Below are 22,033 nucleotides of genomic sequence, written 5' to 3'. Positions count from 1 at the left end.
CTATAGCCTATTTTCGGTTGACGAGACCCGCACTAAGTGATTCGCGAAAACCATCCTGACTGGTCTAAAATAGAAACATTTATAATAGGCTTAGTGAATATTAGACAAGAAGGATTGATTTATTGACTCTTTGTTAAAATATCGTTAACCAAAGTTTACTGCACTTTTTCTTAAAAAAATAATGAGTTAAAACCAATTGCCATTTAAGATACCACATTTTTTATTATTATTAGATCACCTATTAACTATTAACAAGTATTATTATAATCATTTATTAATGATTAAAAATGATCATATCTTTAAAAGAAATAATGTTAGATTGTTTTATATTTCTCATACTTGCGTAAACAAATGAAATCTCCCTATGTTAAAATAAAATCAGTGGAATCATGTATTTGAAATTCCATGACATCTTTTAAAAATAATAATAGTAAACACTTTGATTAGTTCAAAACCATGACTTTATTTACAAAAAATTGAATACATGCTTGTCTCAAGTTAAGCTTGTACATTTTGGCTTACAGGCATTAAATACATGCCCAAACATATTGTTAATAATGAGTAAAAATAGGATATATACATATAACTGCTATATACACCAATTATATTAGAAAGATGAAAGGGGAAAAAAACAACAAAGAAAAAAACTAATTAGTGCATTTGGATACAGATATACACCAAAGGCAAAGTTAAGCAAATGCATACATAAACTGACCAGTCAGGTTGGACGATTATCTAACTGGTAAATCTCCTTTGGTAGGAAGTGGGGTGGGTTACATAAAAAAATCAGGCCATCTCTGGGATGTACATTTGGCCATCTAGTTAAAAAAGTTTGAAACAATAAATGGGTTTTTAAATAGTGAAAAATGCATAATCTATAAATGCCTCCAGATTTTAGGTTAAATTCACAATAATAAGAAGAAGCATTTTCATAAACAACTGTATGAATTCTGAGAAGGGTTCATACATCCAGACAAACATATTTCCTAATGAGACACCATTCGGTTTTTGGACCAATGAAATTTCACAGTAGGCAGGAAACACTGCATATTAAAATAATTTTCTTCACTGCCCCATATGACACAAAACAATGTAAATATATACGTTTTGCTGTAACCTAATGCTTAGAACCATATTGTTCTTAAGTTCATTAATCAATAATGAAACAGATCTGTTTAATGTCACTTTTCACAAATGACTACAGCACATGCCTTTATCCATAAAAAACAAAACAATTCACAGAATAACAACTGCAACGTGCAACCAACTTTACATTCACTGTGATACTCTTTATGTAGATTTCTTCAGATACATATGTGCATGTGTTTAAACAAAAAGTGCATTAAATATTATGAAATCGAATAGCAAGGGAGAGAGAGAGAGAGAGAGAGAGAGAGAGAGAGAGAGAGAGAGAGAGAGAGAGAGAGAGAGAGAGAGAGCTCTTCAGCTCTTTAATCCCCTTTAAGCTATGTTGCCATGGACACCTCACTGTTTTCTTTCAGCTCATAGTTTTCTGGCATGTGCGTACTGTATATATAAACCGTACTGTATATATAAACCCATACCAGCAGCCCACCTGCCCACAGACATCACTTGTCATTATACGTATGAAAAAACGCCATCTTTTCCAACTCTTCAAGACATCTAATCTAACCTGCACATTTTCCGTCATTCAATAATACAAATTTACATGCATTAAAAAAAAAAAATTATACAATTTGTTTATTTTTAGCAGAATGTATTCTTGATTTTCAAGACTAAAAGAGCACCTCAGGTTATAAGCTACACTGAAGTCCTGGCTTATAAAAATGTAGCATAAATGAAATATAGGCCTTTAAAACTCACTGCTGCCCCCGTGCTGCTAGAGCGAATGCAAATGGGTCTAACCAACCAAAGAAAAGGAAAAAAGTTTGCAAATGTGCAATTCACTTGACATATACAGATATAAAAATAGTCCACATTGCCTCACCTTATTTTGATAGTACACGTCAACTGTATTGCTATTGATTGCTGTTGTAAAGTGTTTTTGCACGTTTATACTAAAGTAGTGATACTGAAGTGCTTTCAGTGGTGTCTGGAAGTGAACCAAAAACACATAATGGAGTTCAACCAGTCTGTTGACATGAGTGCTTATTGATTTGCAGTGTGTCAAGTGCTTAGTTAATTGAGCAGGTGCAGTCAATTTTCATAAATGTCCACCTTTCCAGCTGCAAGTTAAGCAGAGGTGGTCTTTTTGTTTAGATCCTTAATGACAAGGGTCGAACGGATACTTTGTGACACCCCCGTGGAGTTCCACCATGGACTCGTTCCAGGTGATGACGTCGCCGGTGAGGTGGCTGGAGCAGGATGCTTGGTCGTAGATCTCGGTAGAGGTGAGCATACGCGACCACAGCTGCAGATCCGACATCTCGCCCACAAAAGACTGTGTGGCGTCGAAACGGCCGCCCAGAGTGTCCTGGGTACAAAAGAGTCGGGTGTTAGTTAGCGCGAGTGTGTTTTGATTCACGTATGTTTGATTGTGTGAGATGTACCTGTTCCTGTCCCAGGATAAAGACTCCTCCTGGTTTAATCGGATGCCAGGGGGACAGATTCTCTCCAGAGCCCCTTTTCACACCGTCCTGATAAGCCTCCCACATGCCATCACGCGTGGACCATGTTACACAGAGGTGGTGCCACTTACTGTCCGTCAGAGAAATAGGAAGAGTGACTGCCTGCAAGAGGGCAAAAACAGAGTACATCTTTAAACAATACAGCAATTGTTTTGTTATAGTAGATTTTTTATTTATTAACTACTGTTGTGCCCTAGTTCAGTTTTACTGATGTATCCTTGTCTGATGATGGAGATTAACAAATACTGACCTGATAAACATTTTCTCGTGCAATATTTCAGCATACTCATTATTACCGTTTCAAATTTTGGGGTCAGAAGATGTTTTTAAAAGAAGTATGCTTTATGCTTACCAAGACTGCATTTATTTGATCAATACAGTAAAAACAGTAATATTATTACAATTTAAAATTACTGTTGTCTATTTTAATATATTTAAATACCATTTATTCCAGTGATGGTAAAGCTGAATTGTCAGCAGCCATTACTCCAGTATTAAAGGAGCCGTATGTAAAATTGTGTCCAAAACTGGTACTGCACTCCCTCTCCCCCCTGACTCGAGGTTGTCAGATAGGCGTTAACGTTAGACATTTTTTATCCGACTATTAGAGCAGACTAGAGCAGAGCTGGCAACCCGGATGCCGAAACACTACTGACTTCGTGATTGGTAGATAGAGGTGGAGGGTGGCGCTTCAGGCCAAAACACAAGATGACAACATCAACATCAGTTGAGGGCTGCAACTTCACTTTTTAAATGACAATATCCTGAATATATAAATGAACATGATTTCTTAATGTCTAGTGACATATCAGGGTCATTTTATGATTAATTTAAATACATTTCTTGCATACAGCTCCTTTAAATGTCACATGATCCTTCAGAAACTATTTTAATATGTTGATTTATTGCTTAAGAAACATTTCTTATTATTATTCATGTTGAAAACAGTTGCGCTGATAAATATATATTTTTTGTGGAAACCGTAATACATTTTCAGGACTCTTCGATGAATAAAAAGTTAAAAAAGAAATGTTTATTTCTAAATAGAAATCTTTTGTAGCATTGCTAGTAGTTTACTGACATTTTGGTTAATTTAATGCATTCTTGCTGAATAAAAGTATTCGTTTCTTTAAAAAAAAAAAAACATACTGACCCCAAACTTTTGCACAGTACTGTATGTCCCATGTTGTCTGTCAGTTGTTTAGATTTAGAACTAGCAATTGTCAGAGTTTTATAAATTAATAAAAAAAAAAACTAAAAACAATACATATATATATATATATATATATATATATATATATATATATATATATATATATATATATATATATATACAATTCACATATAAATAACAAGCATAATGGTCAGAATTAGTTTGTGATCCAATCTGGATCATGCAGAGAGCTCACTCACTGAATGTGATTTATTTAAAAAGTTTTCCATAAAACAGTAACAGGATATTTAAGAACAAAAAAGAAAAGAAAGAGAGAAATAGACTCAATTGGATATTTGCGTACAAATCATCACAACAGAGCATTATTCTGCAATCTTTAACTTCTCATGAAATGTTTATAGTTTGCTTGTATACCTTAACAAAGTTCCCTTGTGGAATAGTCTGCACTCTGACAGAAAAGGCCTATCTTGTTTCGGTTTTAGAAAATAACAGTAGAATGTATTCACACGTCAACCAACGATAAGCCATTAACTAATTAGGCAGGATGATGCAATGGCTGGGAAGCCAAGAGGAAGAGAGAGCTTTGCAAACTGTTGCAATGGCAGGACAAGGTCATCAGCAGGGTAAGTCTGGTGATCCCTTTTCCAAACTGTGTTGTCTAGCATTTTAATACAAAACATTGGACATAATAGCTAATGAAATAGCTAACGGTCTCTATTTAAATACACTTCTAAATTATAATGTTTTTTGTTTGTTTGGGTTTATTTATTTTTTTAGGATTGCCTGTGTTTTGCAAAACCAGGACATTAATATTTCGTTACACAATCCCTGTTTTCTAATTAGGTGATTTCTTTACCTTGTCATTCACCAGCAGCTCCATGGGATTGTTGCCCCACTCAATCAGGACAAGCTCATTGGCCTGGCCAGGGACTGAGTAGGAGAACGGGGTTCCGATCCCAGGACCTGAGCCCCCTTTCAACCAAAGGCAGACTGTGAGGGCGAAGATCTCACTCAGAAGGGTGCGTTTGATTCGCCCATACATGTAGTTGGTGCGCATCGGGAAGCCAATCTGAAAAGCGTCAGGATTTTTGGGTTTCTTATTTGGACCTGTTGGTGAAAATAAAGAAATTATAAAATAGGATCTAATTTCTCTGCAGCATAACATATACAAGCCCAACTGAAATCTTCAAAAGACAGTTGAAGACAGATCTCCTATAAGAAGACTATTTAAACTTTTCAGAACTAGAACATGAAAAATAAGACCATATAAAATATTAGACCTACTTAAGTTCCCTATCGAGGGTACTCAATGCTGCATCAGTTGCTGACACTATGAGAATGCCTTCATTGTGTGCCGGTGTCTTAAGCACGTGTAAAAAATATGGCAATTTTATTGGCCAAGGCAGTCGTGTGTAGTAAGTCTTATTTATTGTCTGTCTTAACGATTATTAGGATGACAAGCAAACATATATTTAGAAAGTGTGCATCGCTGTGTCCCCATTTCATTATGGGTGACGATCACACAATATACGTTTAATTTGTTCGGGAGTGGAGCACACACTGTCTGCTCTTGAAGGAGCTGTCTGTGTTCACTGTGATTGCCTCATTTCCGTCCAGCACGAGAGCTGGAGTTTGTGTTTTTCCTTCCATGAGATCAAATTTGAGCAGGCACTTTCCTATGAAAGAGTCAAGTGGCAGATTTACAGACAAGTCAGTGCCATATTAAAAACGGAGACCTGTATTTTATCGCCCTCTTCAACTTAGAAAGTGTGGGGACAAGAAACAGACATAGACAATGTCTGTTCAGTCCTCTAGGTAAATGCTGTTCATTATAGACATCCAGCTGACAATTAATTTGGAGCCGATGTAAACAAAGAGCCAGATGGAGGGAAGCGATGTGGGCAGTGTTGACAGAGTAGAAAATGGACTTCATCGCCATTGGCGTCCTACTCTTTCATCTGTTGCCCCCTGCAGTACATTATCATTTGGATATTTAAGTACTGTATATCAACCGCTTCCCTAAAGGTCTGCAAGGAAGGAGACAGAGTACATATGTGGACTGTATCACTAATGAGTGTGAAAATGTCCTACTTTTTCATCTGTTGCCCCTCCAGTCATCAAGTCAACTTTATTTATATAGTGCTTTACATATACGATTAAAATTGTTTTAATGCAGCTTTACAGTGATAAACAGGAAAATAATGTTTCAATGACGTAAACAGAATGCAATTATGCTGTAAAGCAGCTCTAAAATGACAACAGTAAACAGTCATTATTCAGTTGAAATGTCAGTGCATTTAAGTCAATAATATTGCAGAATATTATGTGTCCCCAACTAACCAAGCCAAAAAGCCATCATCTCGAGTAGGGATGGGAATTGATAAGATTTGATCAATATCAATGCCACTGACGATTCTGTTTATCGATCCGATTCTTTAACGATTCTCTTATCGATTCCTGATAGCACTGTGTGGAAAAAAAGTAGTAATATGCTTTTTCGGCAAAAAAAACAAACAAGTGGTTTTATTTGTTTTAAAGCTTACACTTGAGTAAGCAAACTGTACTGTTTATGTAATTTATATAATAAATGGAACCTTATTGTAAAGTGGTATCGATTAGTTACACCGATTCAGACATCTCGTGAGTTGGAAAGATCAGTTGTTTTAAACATTCATTAAAATGAATCGGTTTAAAGGAGTCATTAGTTTGCGAATTAGACATGTCATTATCGGACGTGTACGTGTTGTGTGATTATCCCGGCAGTTAGGACATCCCACAACATTTGTCAACACAGAAAACATTTCATCACCGGATAGGTTTTTTGTTTATTTAAAGTGTGGTTTATGTCAGCTGAATGTGCGGAACGCTTTTCAGAGAAGATACGGTATTTTAGCACAATTCACAACGGTAATTCAGGATTTTTTAAATGTATTATATATGATTAATATGTGTGAGGGAGAGAGAGCAAGACAGTGCTTAGTTTGGAGACGGTGAAGCCTTGTTTACTTTCGCCTGGCTCCGAAGAGAAAGAGTGTGCGCGCGCGACTGGGGCTCTCTCTCTGCTCGTTCTTTCAGTTAAACATGCGTCCTGTCACAAGCGCAGCAGTTCATCTACATTACTCACTGAACAAATAAGACTTTGGCTGGACAAAAATTAGCTTTGGAGGCCGCCAAACAATTTTCAATGCAGGAAAACCCCTGTTATTGCAAACGGCATAATTTGTCTCGTTTAGTAAAAAAAAGCCACGCTTTAGATCGTCTCTTCCTCTCCATGATTCCCTCCTTTGCTCAAATCGCTTTGACGACATGACGCACATATGCATAGGACACCGTGCTATTGTGCCTGATAAAGGACAAAAGGGACAGTTGTGAGTTCACGGTCTGTATGTACTATGGCTGGGACTCAGAGCAGGAGCATCGATAAGAGGACTCGTTAACGTCGAGAGTATACAATATCAATGGTTCATAAAACTTTGAACCGGTTCTGGAGTGGAACCGGTTTTCAATTCCCATCCCTAATCTCGGGCCTATGGTAGGGGATCGAGCAAGCTCTCCCGAGAAATAAAAGAGCTCTGGGAGCTTTCACAGACAAGAGGCAAGGAACAACAGGGTTCCTACACATTTTCCATTTCAAAATTCCATACTTTTCCAGACTCAAATTTCAAATCTTCTCTGTAGATTTTCAGACCATATTAAAATTGCCCCTATTATGCTTTTTCAAATATTCCCTTTCATGCTATGTGTAATAAAGCTCTCTGCAAAGGTATGCAAATGAAAGAGCACGCAATAAATTAAGTTATTGTTTCTCAAAAGAAAGAATCGACTTTTAACCACCTAAACCGAGTCATCAGGAATTTGAATCCCACTTCCGTGACGGCTACACGTCACTGGGTAACCAACCCGGTCACACAAAATGCGTCCCTAGCACCTATTGTGTTTATCGTGCAATTTATACGTGAGAATTCGTTTTTACGTGCATAGGACACGCATGGGTAGGTTAGGTTTAGTAGTGGTGTGGGCTTCCGAAAATCACTGTAAGTGGTAGACCAATCACAGCAGAGTAGGCTCGTGACAAGGAGGGATTTAAAGAGACTGAATCATCAAACCTGTGTGAGAATCATGAAAAATGTGGCGATGTGCAATGTATATTAATGCAATGTATAAATTAAAGCGTTTTTTGTAGGAGATCTCCAAAGCAAAATTAGTATTTTCAGTCCCCAAAAATTATTTTAAGCCAGCTATTTATATATTCTGCTGTAGTGTCAGTAGACATAGGTTATATATAAAACCAGAAATTGTAATGCGCAAGCATGCAAAACAATTCACGTGCACATGTGAATAGTTTCTCGAGGGCACAAAAAAGTTTATATTATACACTACTGTGCAAAAGTCTTAGCCATGTCAGTATTTTCACCCCAAAAAGTGGATTTAAGCCAGTATCACGTCCGTGTCCCATCATGACAGTTTAACAGCATCCCTCCACCACCCCATCACCTCACTCTTGGCTGGTTTTCTATCCCAGTCAAAGAGGGGATAAATTACTATATCTGATTTCATGTATGTGTGAACTCGTGAATGCACAGCATTTTTTTATTATTATTATTTTAAATTCATTAGATTTTCTATTATAGAAAACTAAACAGGGGCAATAGTCTGAAAATGCAAATATTTTTCCATACTCTGCTTTCTTTTTTCCATACTTTTCCAGACCTGGAAATTACTCAAATCAAATTTCATACTTTTCCATACTTTTCCAAACCCCGTAGGAACCCTGGAACAACTATCAGCCCAAAGTGCTTTAAGGTGTTGAAGGTGGACTAGGTCATCATATGTGACCCACTATCTGTGTGGCTCCCTCCGGTTTATGTAATTGGAGGTAGAAGTGAGACAACACGCTTCCCTTGTGAATTGATGGTAAAAGTGTTTCAGAGAAGGTCAACTCCTCCAGTTTGGGAGTAAGAGTGTCGCCTCTGATCGTGGCAGTCTGAGCGCACTGGTGACCCACTCTTTGGTCTCTTTACTCTCTTTCAGTGAAATATGTAAGATGGACATGGCTGAGGCAGTTTCCCTTGCTAGCTCTGCTCCCAAGAGCTCTGAAAAAAGGGGCCCTATCATAGTCAAGGGCATTGAGCTGAGGTGAGTCTTCACATCTATAGACACTGAAGCTCTTACAAACGGTCACTTAGTAAATGCCTAGGCAACTAAAATCGAGCCTAGGCTTAGATTCCTGGGTTGTTGTTAAGAGTGCGGATCGAGCCAAATTTTTCTGTCCTAGCCCGGCCCGCATCTGACAGGCATTAAGATATTTATGTCCGAGCCCGACTCGAGGCTGACAGTTAAAATCAAATTTTTTCTCATACTAATGACACATGTACGTTTGTTTGTGTGGAAAGCCGGCTTTTATTGTAGGAAGTGTAGGAAGGCATTCGGAAATGTCAACAGATGAGCGCATCAGCACGCACGGAGCAACAAGCGCACTTAACACCATAGACAGTAAAAGAAATGGACACAGCGACCCCATAGATTTCAACGGAGAAATGTGAAGTCAATTAGAAGCACTCACTTCCTGATGGCTGACCGTACTGCGCAGCCTTAAACTGAGCTTGACGACGTAAATGTGACGTGAGTAACCTGTCTGACAGTTGTAAGTCTTCTAGTAGCTGTGCCGAGAGAAATCTGAATCATTCCCTTATGAATCTTGCAGAGACGGAGAGCGTGAGTATTAGCTGTCCATGAGCTAGCAGCAGGAGCAACTTTATGACTCTCTATGGGCTTCTCCCTTGACTTTATGCCTCCACGTCTCTCTGATTGCCTGCGAGCTTCTCCTCCTGTCTATACGATAATTTCTCTACTGTGCGACAGAGAGTTGCGTGGTTATGATGCAATCGTTAGCCTATTTTTACAAAAACGGCTTCTACGGGGCCATAACGTAAGATACAAGGTAATGGAGCCTTTTACACATTGTCGTGTTTCTTTAGAAATAAATAAAGGACAAATGGAGTCTTTTAACGCCTCAGATGTAAAGTTATTCGCTGTCAAAGTGACGCCAAAATGAATGGGAGTCAATGGAATGCTAACAGCAGGTGATGGCTTGCTAGCCAATGGCCGCCCCTATGGAAGGTACGCTTTCCAGGCGCGCATGCACGTGTTTCGTTGTCACAGCTACATGAACAAATTTCCGCACACAGGAAGACGGATGTTAGGGTAATATTTTACATGTATTTTAATCACAAAAACGAATGTTTGCATCAATTGAAAGCATCAGGCACATTGGCTCTACATAATAAGTTTTAAATTTAAGTGTTCAATGCCTTATCACGCTGATGTGACCGAGCCCGACCCGAACACGAACATAATCACATAATAAGTCACATGACTGCCTCACCCAATAGAAATGGCACGTTTTAACATGTGCTTCAGACACCAGTGCACTTTACGTAGTGCCTACAAAAGACACAGCATCACTTTTCCTTCTAAGGGAACTGGGGTTACATACATAACCACTGATCTGTATAATGACTGGATTGCTCATTGCGTTCTAAACAGCTGTCAGGCGGTGAAGCCACCAGAAGTGTTCAAGCGGCCATCTTGCTATTCTCTACCGACAGAGGGCATCATTGACTTTTAGCCAAAACATTGAGCTAAAATCACCCGGTTTGCAGCATATCAGTGGAACATGAATAGTTTTTTTAAGATGCATGTATGTTCATTAATTGATACTTTGAACATTTTCTTTAATGTTTATGTTCTTTTCAGGCAGGATAAGCGATAGAAATCGTTATAATGGGTGTGTCTACGGCCCACTGCCGATACAGGTGACTGAACTAACGCAATGTAGATTGCTTTATGTACATAATTATGTAGGAAATATTAAGAATGAACATATATCTGGGATTATTAGCAGAAATGGATTTGAACACACAATAAATATTACAATACATACAAGACACTATTACATCATCTTGCTTGGAGCAACAGTATAAATGCTTGGAAATAAAGCTTAATGTCGTTAAACACACATGCAGTCAGCGTTATTTCTCTGAATAAGTTGTGAAGCATGTGTATTGTTTCCTGATGTCTTTTTGTTGACCAACGTCCACTTCAGACTCTTAGAGATCTTGGAAACCGTTAAAAAGCCACAGGTCAGCTCAAATTCAATTACTTTTTACTAGCATGACAGTTTATATAATGAGTGTTATTTGTATATATTGTTGAGCTAATTATTAATTTAACCACGTTTAAGTCATTATCTTTACTGCTTTGAAATACATGCGGTTAATGAAAACACTGCTGGATCATTTACAGTTACTGTAAGAATAAAAACAATATTGTAGCTATAACAAAACAAATCATAACCACAGTGAATAACTGTAGCCTACATGACAAATTTGTATGTGCATGTCTGAATAATTATTTTGACATTTCTAATAAAAATGTTGTCTCGTCCATCAGCTGATCTGATATTCACTACTATAATAAATATGAACATAACTTTTAATAAATTCCCAAATTTAAACAAAGGCACGGTGGCTTCACTTCATGACATCATGAACAAACCAGTTACAGTTTCCACAAAAATTATAATATAAAGAATCATTATTAAAAATTGAGCACCAAATCAAAATATGAGAATCATTTCTGAAGGATCATGTGACACTGAAGCCAGTAATGATGCTGAAAATTCTGCTTTGCCATCAAAGGAATAAATAAAATTTCAAATATCTTAAGTTCTTTTATAAAGTTATTTTAAATTGTAATAATATGTCACAATATTAATGTTTTAACTGTGTTTTTGATCAAATAAATGCAGCCTTTGTGAGCATAAGATTCTTCTTTTAAAAATATTTTAAAAATATGAATTATTCTAAAAATTTTAACGGTAGTGTGTATACAGACATACATATGCATATATTCCCCTCAAAAATGTTTTACTATATATTTGGTTAGGACAAAATTACAAAAACCATTACAAAATATCAAAGAATGGACCTTAAATTTGAATGGTTAAATAAAAATCTAAGATTCTGCACGAACACTTCTCTAGAGTTGTCCTATACTCTACTTTTTAGGACAGATCACCTGGTTCTGGAGTCTTGTGGTGAAGGTTACTCAGCACTGCATCTAGCTTACTGAGGGCTCCACGGACAGGCGCTCTTGGCCCAGTTGGCTTGAAAGAGGTTTGTGGATGGTGGACATGATCATCATTTCCATGGCGTCCATCATCATGGTGACCATTGCCATGATGGCCATCATCATGGCGATCATCATGGTGGTTGTTGCTGTTGTGGTTGTCATGATGATCATCATGGCCGTTTTGATGATTGTCTAGGTGATCATCATGGTGGTCGCTGTGACGTTCATAGTGATAATTATAATGGTTGTTACGATGGTTGCTGGAGTGATGGTCATCGTGATGGTTTGCCTGGTGGTTGTCGTGGTTATCGTGGTTATCGTGATGATCATCGTGATGGTCATCGTGGTGGTTATTATTGTGGGTATTATGGTGGTCATCATGGTCATGATGATCCTCATGATGACCATATCCATGATGGTTTTCATGGTGGCCGTAGTGACTGTCATAGTGATGGTGGAGCTGTTCTTCCAGTGCGTTGATTTTGCGCTGTAGGAGGTCTCTCAATGAACTTGAATAGGAACTGGAAGAATTTCTTGCCTATAAGAACAAAAATGAAGACAATAAACAACAGTATACAGTTTTGTAATGTATGTAAATACAATGTTTACAATTCAATGATGATAATATATAATGCGGTAATGTACAGTTTCATGAAAATAGGGTAACCGCACAACACTGACTCACAATCTCATGCAAATATATGCTTAATATAATATAATAAATATAATATAATATTTTTTTCACATAAATCTACAAATATTTAAAAATGTTTCATTTTATATATCAAAGGCTAAAATTATAGATTACAATTCAACCAAATACATAGCACACCATGTTTTCAACAACAGACCAAGTATATTGTAGAGAAAATAAACTTTTTAATCATTAACATTCAATATACACGCACAACCATTGATAAATTTGGGGTCAGTAAGATTTTTTTTTAAATACATTATTTTATTTAGCAATGACGCATTAAATTGATTAAAAAAGGGACATTAAAGACATTTACAATGTTACAAAAAAAATTATATTTCAAATAAATGCAGTACTTCTGAACTCAATTCATCAATGAATCATAACAGTTTCTAAAAAAAGTATTAAGCAGCACAAGAAATGTTTCATTAGCACCAAATTAGCATATTATAATAATTTCGGAAGGATCACGTGACACTGAAGACTGGAGTAATTCAAAAATTCAGCTTTGCCATTACAGAAATAAACAGTTGTTTTACATTTTAATAATACTTCACAAAATTTTTTTTTTACGTCAAATAAATGCAGCCTTAGTGACATAAGCGTCTTCTTTTTAAAAACATTAAAACATCTTACCGACCCCAAACTTTTGACCGGTAGTGTATTAATATACAGATGAGTGTTATGACATCACAAGCCAGCCCCTCCCTCACGGTCAGCTTCTTTCCTTTGATAAGTCGTGGCAAATCCAGCTTTACTCAGCGCCACAGCATTCTGCGCTTAATAGCTCATCAAAGCAGATGGGGCTAATTGCTGATGGCAGTAACTAGCACATTGTAGAGTGCCGTCACCAGCGTGCTGTGTGTGCACTTCCTCTCCAATAAAGCTTGGAGTCATATCTAAGTCACTTTAGGAAATAGAAAGAACGTGTCTGAGTTCGAAAGAACAGAGTTAAGTTAAAACTTGGATGAAATTTCTACAACTTCAAACCCTATATGTCAGCAATTCATTACTGTACTACAGAACAATTAAAAAGGAGTGTTTAATTGCATATCATTAGTTTAACTGAATGCTTTACTCAATAAAAGTGTCACATGGCGGCTTGTTTACGGTTATAAGTGCATTGCAACCATGCTGCTTGTGATGCGTTACTGTACTGTAGTTTGTTTTTCATCTTGTGCGTTCTCTCAAGGGTAGGGATCTGGCTAATTTAATAAGTAAATCCTGGCTGGGCTGCCTAAACGGAAGACAGTTTTCAATGATCTGTTGTTGGCACAGGAAGCCACCAAAGTGTACTTTACAGAACTATAAATGAGCTTATGTCATCCTGAGAAGGATGCAAACAAAAATCCAAGCAGTTGAAAAATATCAAGACATTTTAGAAAGTAATAATTTCCATAACTTTCCCAGAAGAACAAAAAATACATATGCCCTGCGTTAAAACGTTTCAGTGAAGTTATTAATATTATTATTTTAGGAAATTAAAACTTTTATTTAGAAATTATGCATTAAATTGCTCAAAAGTGACGGTAAAGACATACAAAAGATTTCAAATATTGTAAATGCTGAGATGTGATGCTAAATCTATTTATTACACGGCTCTCTGGACTGCTTGGTTCCGAGGTGTGTTAATCCCTGATAACAACCGTTTTCAAGAACAAAACGGAATAATATAGAGCTCATCCGGGTATCCGTATCTAAGGCCTGCGAGTCTTCGTGTCTCTCTTCTCACGCCAGGACTGTTTCATTCAAAGGCAGCTGCTGCCATTTTCCGTCTCTGTTGTATTTTTTGATAGTATTGAAAATTAAACCGGAGGACTTCAGTATTCATAGTACCGTAGTTAGACAGTTAAAAAGACAGTTAAAAAAAGTCCTGATTTCCCTGTCGGGGCTTATTCTTCGATAACAACCGGCTGGATGTACATTACCCTATTTATCAAAGAATCCTGAAAAAAAGAATCACAGTTTCCACAAAAATATTAAGAAACACAACTGTTTTCAACAATGATAATAATAAGAAATGTTTTTTTGAGCACCAAATCAGCATATTAGAATGATTTCTGAAGGATAATGTGACAAATGAAGACTGGAGTAATGATGCTGAAAATTCAGCTTTGATCACAGGAATAAATACAAAATTTAAATCTATCAAAACAAAAAAAGTTATTTACATTTTTTAATAATATTATTCAAAATAAAATAAGATCAAATTTGTTAAAAAAAATCTCACTGAACGAATCTAATGTGTTTAAATCAAAATAGGCTTTACATTTCCGTTTAAGACTGTAAATCCACCCACCTGAAGATTTTCCAGCCTCTCCTTCAGGGCCTGCAGGGTCTTTCCAGTCTGTTCTGGGGAGAAGCCTCCATGTTTGCCCAGATATGGAGATTTCCCTCTGTGATGGTCACTGCGATGCCCGGTTAAAGGGAAATGTGGGTCAGCATGGTGGTTGTCAAAGGGGTGTGAGGAATGCTGGGAGTTGTGATGTGAAGGCCCATGGTGGCTGTCATCATGATGTCCTCTCCCAAAGCTCTCGCAGAGAGTCAGTTTTGCTGTCAGTTCCCGAATGGTCTCTCGCTGATCCAAGATGGTCTCCTTCTGTCGCACAAGGCTCTCCCTCAAATGAAGGATGGTAGATTTGGCCTCATCGGATATGCCATGTCGGCTACTACTACTGCTGTGACTACTTGGCGGGCTGCTAACTGGCCCATGATGTCCATTCCCATGGCCATTCCCGTGTCCATTGCTGTTTGGTCCATGTGAAGCTCCATGTGAAGCCCCATGCGAGTCCCCATGCGAGTCCCCATGTGAGTCCCCATGCGAAGCCCCATGTAAAGTCCCACGTGAAGCTCCGCCTGATGTGAAACAACCAGGATCTGCATCTGCAGGGATAGGGATGCAAACAAGTTTGGGTTGCGTGCCCCAGTCGTATTCCAAACCTGGCACGCTACTAACTGCAAACGCGGGCAATAAAAATAGGAGAAGAAGAAGAAATAGAGAGCGAGAGAGCGGATACAGTCCTTGAAAAATCCCTCCCCAGTAAATGTGTTCTGAGAAAGGCAGCGACATGATGGCATAATTTGTGTTTTTCGTCATCATCGATTTCTTCTTCACAGCAGTGGGATGCGCACCACCAAAAGAGGTCATGGGAGACCAATCAGTGGATTTAAAAATCCACAAGAAATGTCCAGAAAGTGCATTGTTTGTTCTGTGTGTTTGTTTCTTTTTTGTGAGCTCAAGAGTTTATTTCCACTGTGAACGGTTATAAATCCACCAATCGCAGGCATTCCAGTTTATAAATGTACATGTCAACAAAGCAGAGCAGAAGTAAGACTCGTTGACCACTCTTTCACCCTGGGCGGGCTGACAAAATCTTTGGCACACCAGATCTCCAGTGTTTGGCAGTTATGAGTAATCCTTTAATTTCCGGATTCTGTTAGGCCATAGTGCATCCCTGCAGATTAGAAGACAGATTTCACTCAGAATGAAGCTGTGACCTTTTTGCAATGATTCTAATAAAACAAACGAGTGTTTTTAATAGGATCACATATATCTCAGTTCTAATTACTGAGTTGATCAGTCAACACCATGGTCTTGTTGAGTCAGACCGCGGCCCTGAGGTGAATGACGCTAACAGCTGAAAACCCCCTCGGCTATTGTAATCAGATTACTGTTACTTGAACTTGATGCAAATGATGAACGATGGCTTTCAAAATCATGTGAGCAGCCAAGCAATTTAAAAAAAGCCCACAGCCAGAGGTAGCTAATGAAGGATGCATAGGGAGAATCGCAAGCTAATGTTAGAATGAACATCAGTGAAGTGCTAGCAGAGGCAATATGAAGTTCACACATTGTCAAACTAATCAAATACAGAGACACAGCTCACTGTTAAATTATCTAACAAACCAACATTTAAACTAACATTGTTTAAAGTACCCCTCTTATGGTTTTTATAAATATATCCTTTCATGCAATGTGTAATAGTCTGTAGATGCAAACAGACAACAAAGTTATAAAGTCGAAAGTGCACGATAAATAAAGTTATTGTCTCATGGATGGATGGAGACAGATTAGCAGACAGACAGACAAACAGTAATTATATGAATAAATATGATTAGAGGGGCAACTTTTTTAACCCTCTGGTCCTCTTCGTTTAGGGGTCACACTTGGTCAAAAGTGACCAAAGCCATGAAATGTAACTTTTTACTTTTTTAATGTCCATTGTTTAATGTGTCCATTTTGCACTCTTGACATTTTAGAGTGTTTCAGTGGCTGATTTGTAGCTAGTACCACCAAAATATTCACTGAGTTGTTGTATTTTTTTTTTCTATTTCCCATTCATTTCGGTCATTTTTGACTGGAAATGAGCCAAGTGTGACTTTTTCCCCCATCCCTTTAACATATCCGAATCGTGTCAAGGATGTTTTTGTGCGTTCACATAGCTAATACGACAAATATTTTTTGTTACATTTTGTTTAAAGGTACAATATGTAAGAATTTTGTAATAAAATATCCAAAAATCACTTGCACGGTGTGATATAGTTCCTGCAGTTGTGTAGTTACAATATCCCAAAAGTCTCCCAATTATTTTTTCAGAGAAATTCCAATTTTAAATAATGGTCCGTCCCGGAAAAAAATGTTGCAATATCCGCGCTATCCCCGGTTTCCGCTCGTACTGCTACTTTCAAAGCCATGACGTAACCATGGCGAAAGACGTGGACAACTTTGTAGTGCGTAACGTTTAGCGGCACGCTGTTCTTATTTTGTTCAAACATTATGGACCATGGCAAGCAGACTTTGGGACAAAAAAGGAGAACTAAAATGAGGCTCAATATCGGCGCGGCGTTTTCTAGATGCCGAGAGCTCCACGTCCGTGACAAACTTGGGCTTGACAGAGCTTCACGAGTCACGACTTGACAGCGACGCGTCACTCTTGAACATTCTTTATTAGACAGGTGAGCAAATGTACATAAAACAAGTCAATGTTATATAGCTCAACATGATGAAATATTAGAATATGATCTGTATGTTATTCAAATGTGGATCTAGCTTACTAGTAAGCTGCTAGTTTCATATAGCAAACAAACTAATACATAGAATAACATTATAACTTTCAACACACTCAAATGCTGTTTAGTTAGTGTAATGTTAGACCAAGTAAAACAGCGCTGCGTCACTTCACAAGTTTAATTCATCTAATAAATTGACCTGTGTGAGGAATACGGTAATTCAGCACTTGAGGGTAGTTCGGTAGAATTAAATATCCTTTTTCCTTTATATCCGCGGGACTCGCGTGTGATCTCTATCTATTATTAGCAAGCGCGACCTGCTTCATACCACTGTAATGCTAAAAAACATGAATGTTTTCACTCATCCATAAACATTATTAGATCCATCAGCTTGACAGCAAGTCCCATCATTCAGCTCGTCACTGCGTCATAAACCTACGCCTTTGTTATTGTAAGAGGTTAGCGACCCCTAGCGGTGAAAAAAATTACATATTGTAGCTTTAAGTTAAAGGGTTAGTTCACCCAAAAATTTAAATTCTGTCAGTAATAATTACTCACCCTCATGTTGTTCCAACCCCCTAAGACTTTCGTTCATCTTCGGAACACAAATTAAGATATTTTTGATTAAATCTGAGAGCTGCCTCACTCCTTCAGGCTTCTATTGTAATTGAAACTTGCCGGCCAAGAAAGTTAGTAAAAACATTGTTAAAATAGTCGAATTCATGTTCTTCTGTGTGGGCTTCTGAGTGAGTTCACTTAAGGTAACAGCGCAGCGCTTCTGGGTTGTACGTCAGAACGTAGGCTCACTATTGGCCAGCATCACACGCATCACACACATGACCAGCGTTGCCCAATAGCGAGCCTACGTTCTGACGTACAACCCAGAAGTGCTGCGCTGTTACACAACGTGAACTCACTCAGGCGCCCACAGAGAAGAAAATGAATAGTTGAATAAAATCTTTTTTTGTTTTTGTTTTTTCGCACAAAAAGTATTCTCGTCACTTGATAAACTTAAGGTTGAGCCACTGTAGTCACTTGGACTATTTTAACAATGTTTTTACTAACTTTCAATTACAATGGAAGCCTATATGGAGGAGTGAGTCAGCTCTTAGATTTAATCAAAATATCTTATTTTAATAAAAAAAATTTGGGTGAACTAACCCTTTAAGGATTGGTTAAAGATCCAAGTAGTTTAGATCTGGAAGAATCGGCCTAAGGATCTATTACGTCACAGGAAGGGGGATCTCACTGTTGCGTCCCCAAGGTTAACTGTCTAATAGGATCTAAGGATTAAAGGCCATGGTGGATTGGTTTGGTTGTAGACTAGCGCTTGTGAGCCAATTCAGAAGCACTCTACCTACATGTGGCCAGCAGTCTCCTAAGAGGCTTGCCCAAATGTGTTTCTCACGCTGTACGGCACGCCACCCCAGACATATCACTAGACACAGCTCATGGCATCCTCGTGTGACTGAGACAGAATGAGTGAGAATGTGAAAGATCAAGGAGACTGCAAAGGACACTTTGCCTGTCAGCTTAGTTGGACTTTACAGACTAGTCGGCTGTATAATTAGGGTCCACCAGACCTCCACCAGGCGTGTTTCTTAGGGGCCTTTCACACAGAATTTTTCACAGTTTCTTAACACAAAGTTATGGGGCAAAACGCAGAAACACTGTTGCTACAGACAAAGATGCCCATCTGAACATGCACCAATACAAAATAAGATTTAATCAGTAAATTTCTGTGAAATGTGTGCCGCTTTGATAGTGGTGGCATTGATGATTTAAAGGCAGAGAAGTTTCCAATTTTGTAAGGCACCAAACTTTCTTAATTCTTAGGAACAGTCCACCACTTACAATGCACAAGTGCATTTATGAATTGTTTTGTACACTTACACTTCAGTCACTTAGAATTATTACATGTATTTTAAGGAGGAAGCTACTGAAAGAATCTTAACATGGGCCATCACCAACAAGCAGATACATTTACTTTGTCTCAGGAATCGCTCGATCACCTGTCCTGGTGTATCTCAACCTAATTGTATGGATACTTAAATGAATCTGTTGAATCATTCATAGTCTGTTGGCTAATTAAGAGTGTAATTAGATGAAGGGAAGTAGACTGCTGCTAAGCTCCTTAAATCTGTCTGTATCATGTCACAAACAGATGTCATGGATGCACTTGTATACATGATCAGCTTCTTCTTCATCGAAATGCAATTCAACAAATCCCACCAAAGCGTCATTGCACTGGTCATTCCCGATTTCACCTTTCTAAATGAATTCACATATCTGTGAGGCATATTTTTGTGCACGTTTGTTACGTTTTTTTAATCTTCAAAGAAATTGACATGAGTGCATGCAAGCATTTGGAGATATGCTAAAGGTTAAGGTTCTGGACTGACAGTAGACTAATGGTTAAAAGTTCACCAACACAAAGTTCAAATTCCAAAGAATGGTGAACCAGGAAGAGTAACACTTTTACTGTAGCCTACTTCACTCTGGAAACTATTTCTGCAATCAAGTTACTTACTCTGCAAAACAAATACAATATAGCAAGAAACAGAAATGGCATCCAGCCACAGCAAGTCATTGGTTTTAAAAAATACAAATAAATGACAAAATGGATGTCATTCTGGTTTGAAAACAAGAATCATTAGAGCGACCAAAAAGAGTTGACATTGCAAGACTGTGATGGTTAAAATATTTGGATTCAGGTTAGCTTCGACAAAGAGGCAGTTCAGAAAAATATTCAGGTGAATATTATCTTAAACAGGTCAAATCATCCATCCTATTCCACAAAGCTGCCTGGCTGTTCAGTATGCACTACTAGTCGCTATAAAATTCTGGTTACATCAAATGCGAGGCAATTTAAATCTCCCTTTAGTCAAAGAAAACTCTCTTAACACTTTCCATAGAGCATCCACTCTGTGCTCTCTTGTCTAATTTCACATTAACATGAACACTGTAGTGTAAAATGTAACCAAAACCTAAAATAATCATCCATGTGTAGGGCATTGCTCAGAGTTTGAGACATTAGCAGGAACAGGTGTCCTTAAGACAGACATGTTGAGATTTGTTCACCTAATGTATCAGGTCAAAGTACTTAATGAGGAACAGTGTCCTTTGTTGATGACATATTAAGTCTAACACGTTCAGTAAACACAATCGTTTTATATTCACAAATGACCTTACATATTTACATAAGGCAAATGAAAACCGCGTGAGAAAAGACTAAACCAAACTATGTAATTGCAAGCAGCTCAGTGAAGCGAAAACGCAAAGTACACCAGTACTGAAAAATACTTAAAAGTCCTGTTAAAGTCAGAAAATTCATTAAATTATTGACATATTCATTTGACAAGAATACAAATTTAAAACGCTGTGTATTTGATAGGCATGACATATGCATTCTTCTACTGTAAGACATATGCAAACTATTTTTAGCCAATATAATCAACATCTAAATATTTCACAACATCTAAAACCTCATGAAACATTTCTCTAAGAAAAACAAACAAAGGAAGAAATATGTTTGCAAGAGCGAAAACAGATTTTCTCTATCAGGTTTTCCTAAAACCATGTGGCTATTCTTGCTGAACAAAAGTTTTACTCATTACATCTGCTATAAGTAAAATATCTGCAGTGCAAAGCTAAATGAACATTAATCCTTCAATTAAATGCCACAATTATATCACGGTCTCTAAACGACACGGATTGATGAAGAATCGGGACCATACCTGCTGATGTAAATTTGAATCACCTCCATCAGATAGTTGTCTATGAGTTTTGTGTTTTTATTTATTTATTTTCGAGAGAAAAAAAAGGTCCCTCACCTGCAGTCAGTCACAGAGTTGAGGCAAGTTAGACTATTCCAAACACACTGATCAGATTGAGAGGGATTTGCTTTAGGGAAGATAATTTTAACTCTCTCCACTTCCCCCATCCCTCCCTCCACTTTTCTATCACTCCTCTTTTAATTTTGCAGCTTTGATGTGTGTCGTTAAACAAAGATTTCGGGTGGATTTTTCAAGGATTTATCAGGGATTTTTCACACTTGTTTTGAGATTAATGCCCTAAATTGACTTAGCCTCACTCTGATGTTTTTCTTAACATTGTGTTTGGGTAAATGTTTTGCTGTAATTTTAATTTTAGGGTCACCGATATAGGAATCTGAATAATGACTGGTTACCCATGTGATAGATTATATGCTTAAACTAGAGAAGCTTTTAAAAGCAGCACACTAATTCTCCTTATGGTTGAGAGAGCGAGTAGGCTAGTGACAAATGGTCAAAAAGTGCTTTAGTTTTTGAGATACCCCTACCGGAGGTAGAACTAAACCAAATAATGTTTTTCCTCATCTCTAAGGTCTCCCATATATGGAATGGATTCTTGGCTCAAAATATTTTACTG

General features: G+C 37.7%; 1 protein-coding gene across 2 annotated transcripts; it reads right to left on the bottom strand.

The window, feature by feature from the left end:
- Positions 1-444: 444 nt before the first annotated feature.
- Positions 445-21,519, bottom strand: LOC306986642 (uncharacterized protein). 2 transcript variants are annotated; one of them, XM_079590085.1, is made up of 6 exons: positions 21,361-21,519; positions 14,913-16,068; positions 11,863-12,454; positions 4,640-4,890; positions 2,532-2,711; positions 445-2,455 (listed from the first exon to the last, which is right to left on the bottom strand). In XM_079590085.1, exons 2-6 carry the CDS (start codon positions 15,759-15,761, stop codon positions 2,246-2,248), a joined length of 2,082 nt encoding a protein of 693 aa, XP_079446211.1. In that variant the 5' UTR covers positions 15,762-16,068; positions 21,361-21,519; the 3' UTR covers positions 445-2,245. The 2 variants fall into 2 exon arrangements, with proteins under 2 accessions (XP_079446211.1, XP_079446212.1); XM_079590086.1 differs by having other exon boundaries at positions 21,457-21,514.
- Positions 21,520-22,033: the final 514 nt, after the last annotated feature.

This window comes from Phoxinus phoxinus (genome assembly GCF_949152265.1).
Source record: "Phoxinus phoxinus genome assembly, chromosome: 19".
NCBI lineage: Eukaryota > Metazoa > Chordata > Actinopteri > Cypriniformes > Leuciscidae > Phoxinus > Phoxinus phoxinus.
The sequence above is the reverse complement of the archived record's forward strand: the minus strand, read 5'-3'. Positions and strand labels throughout refer to the sequence as shown.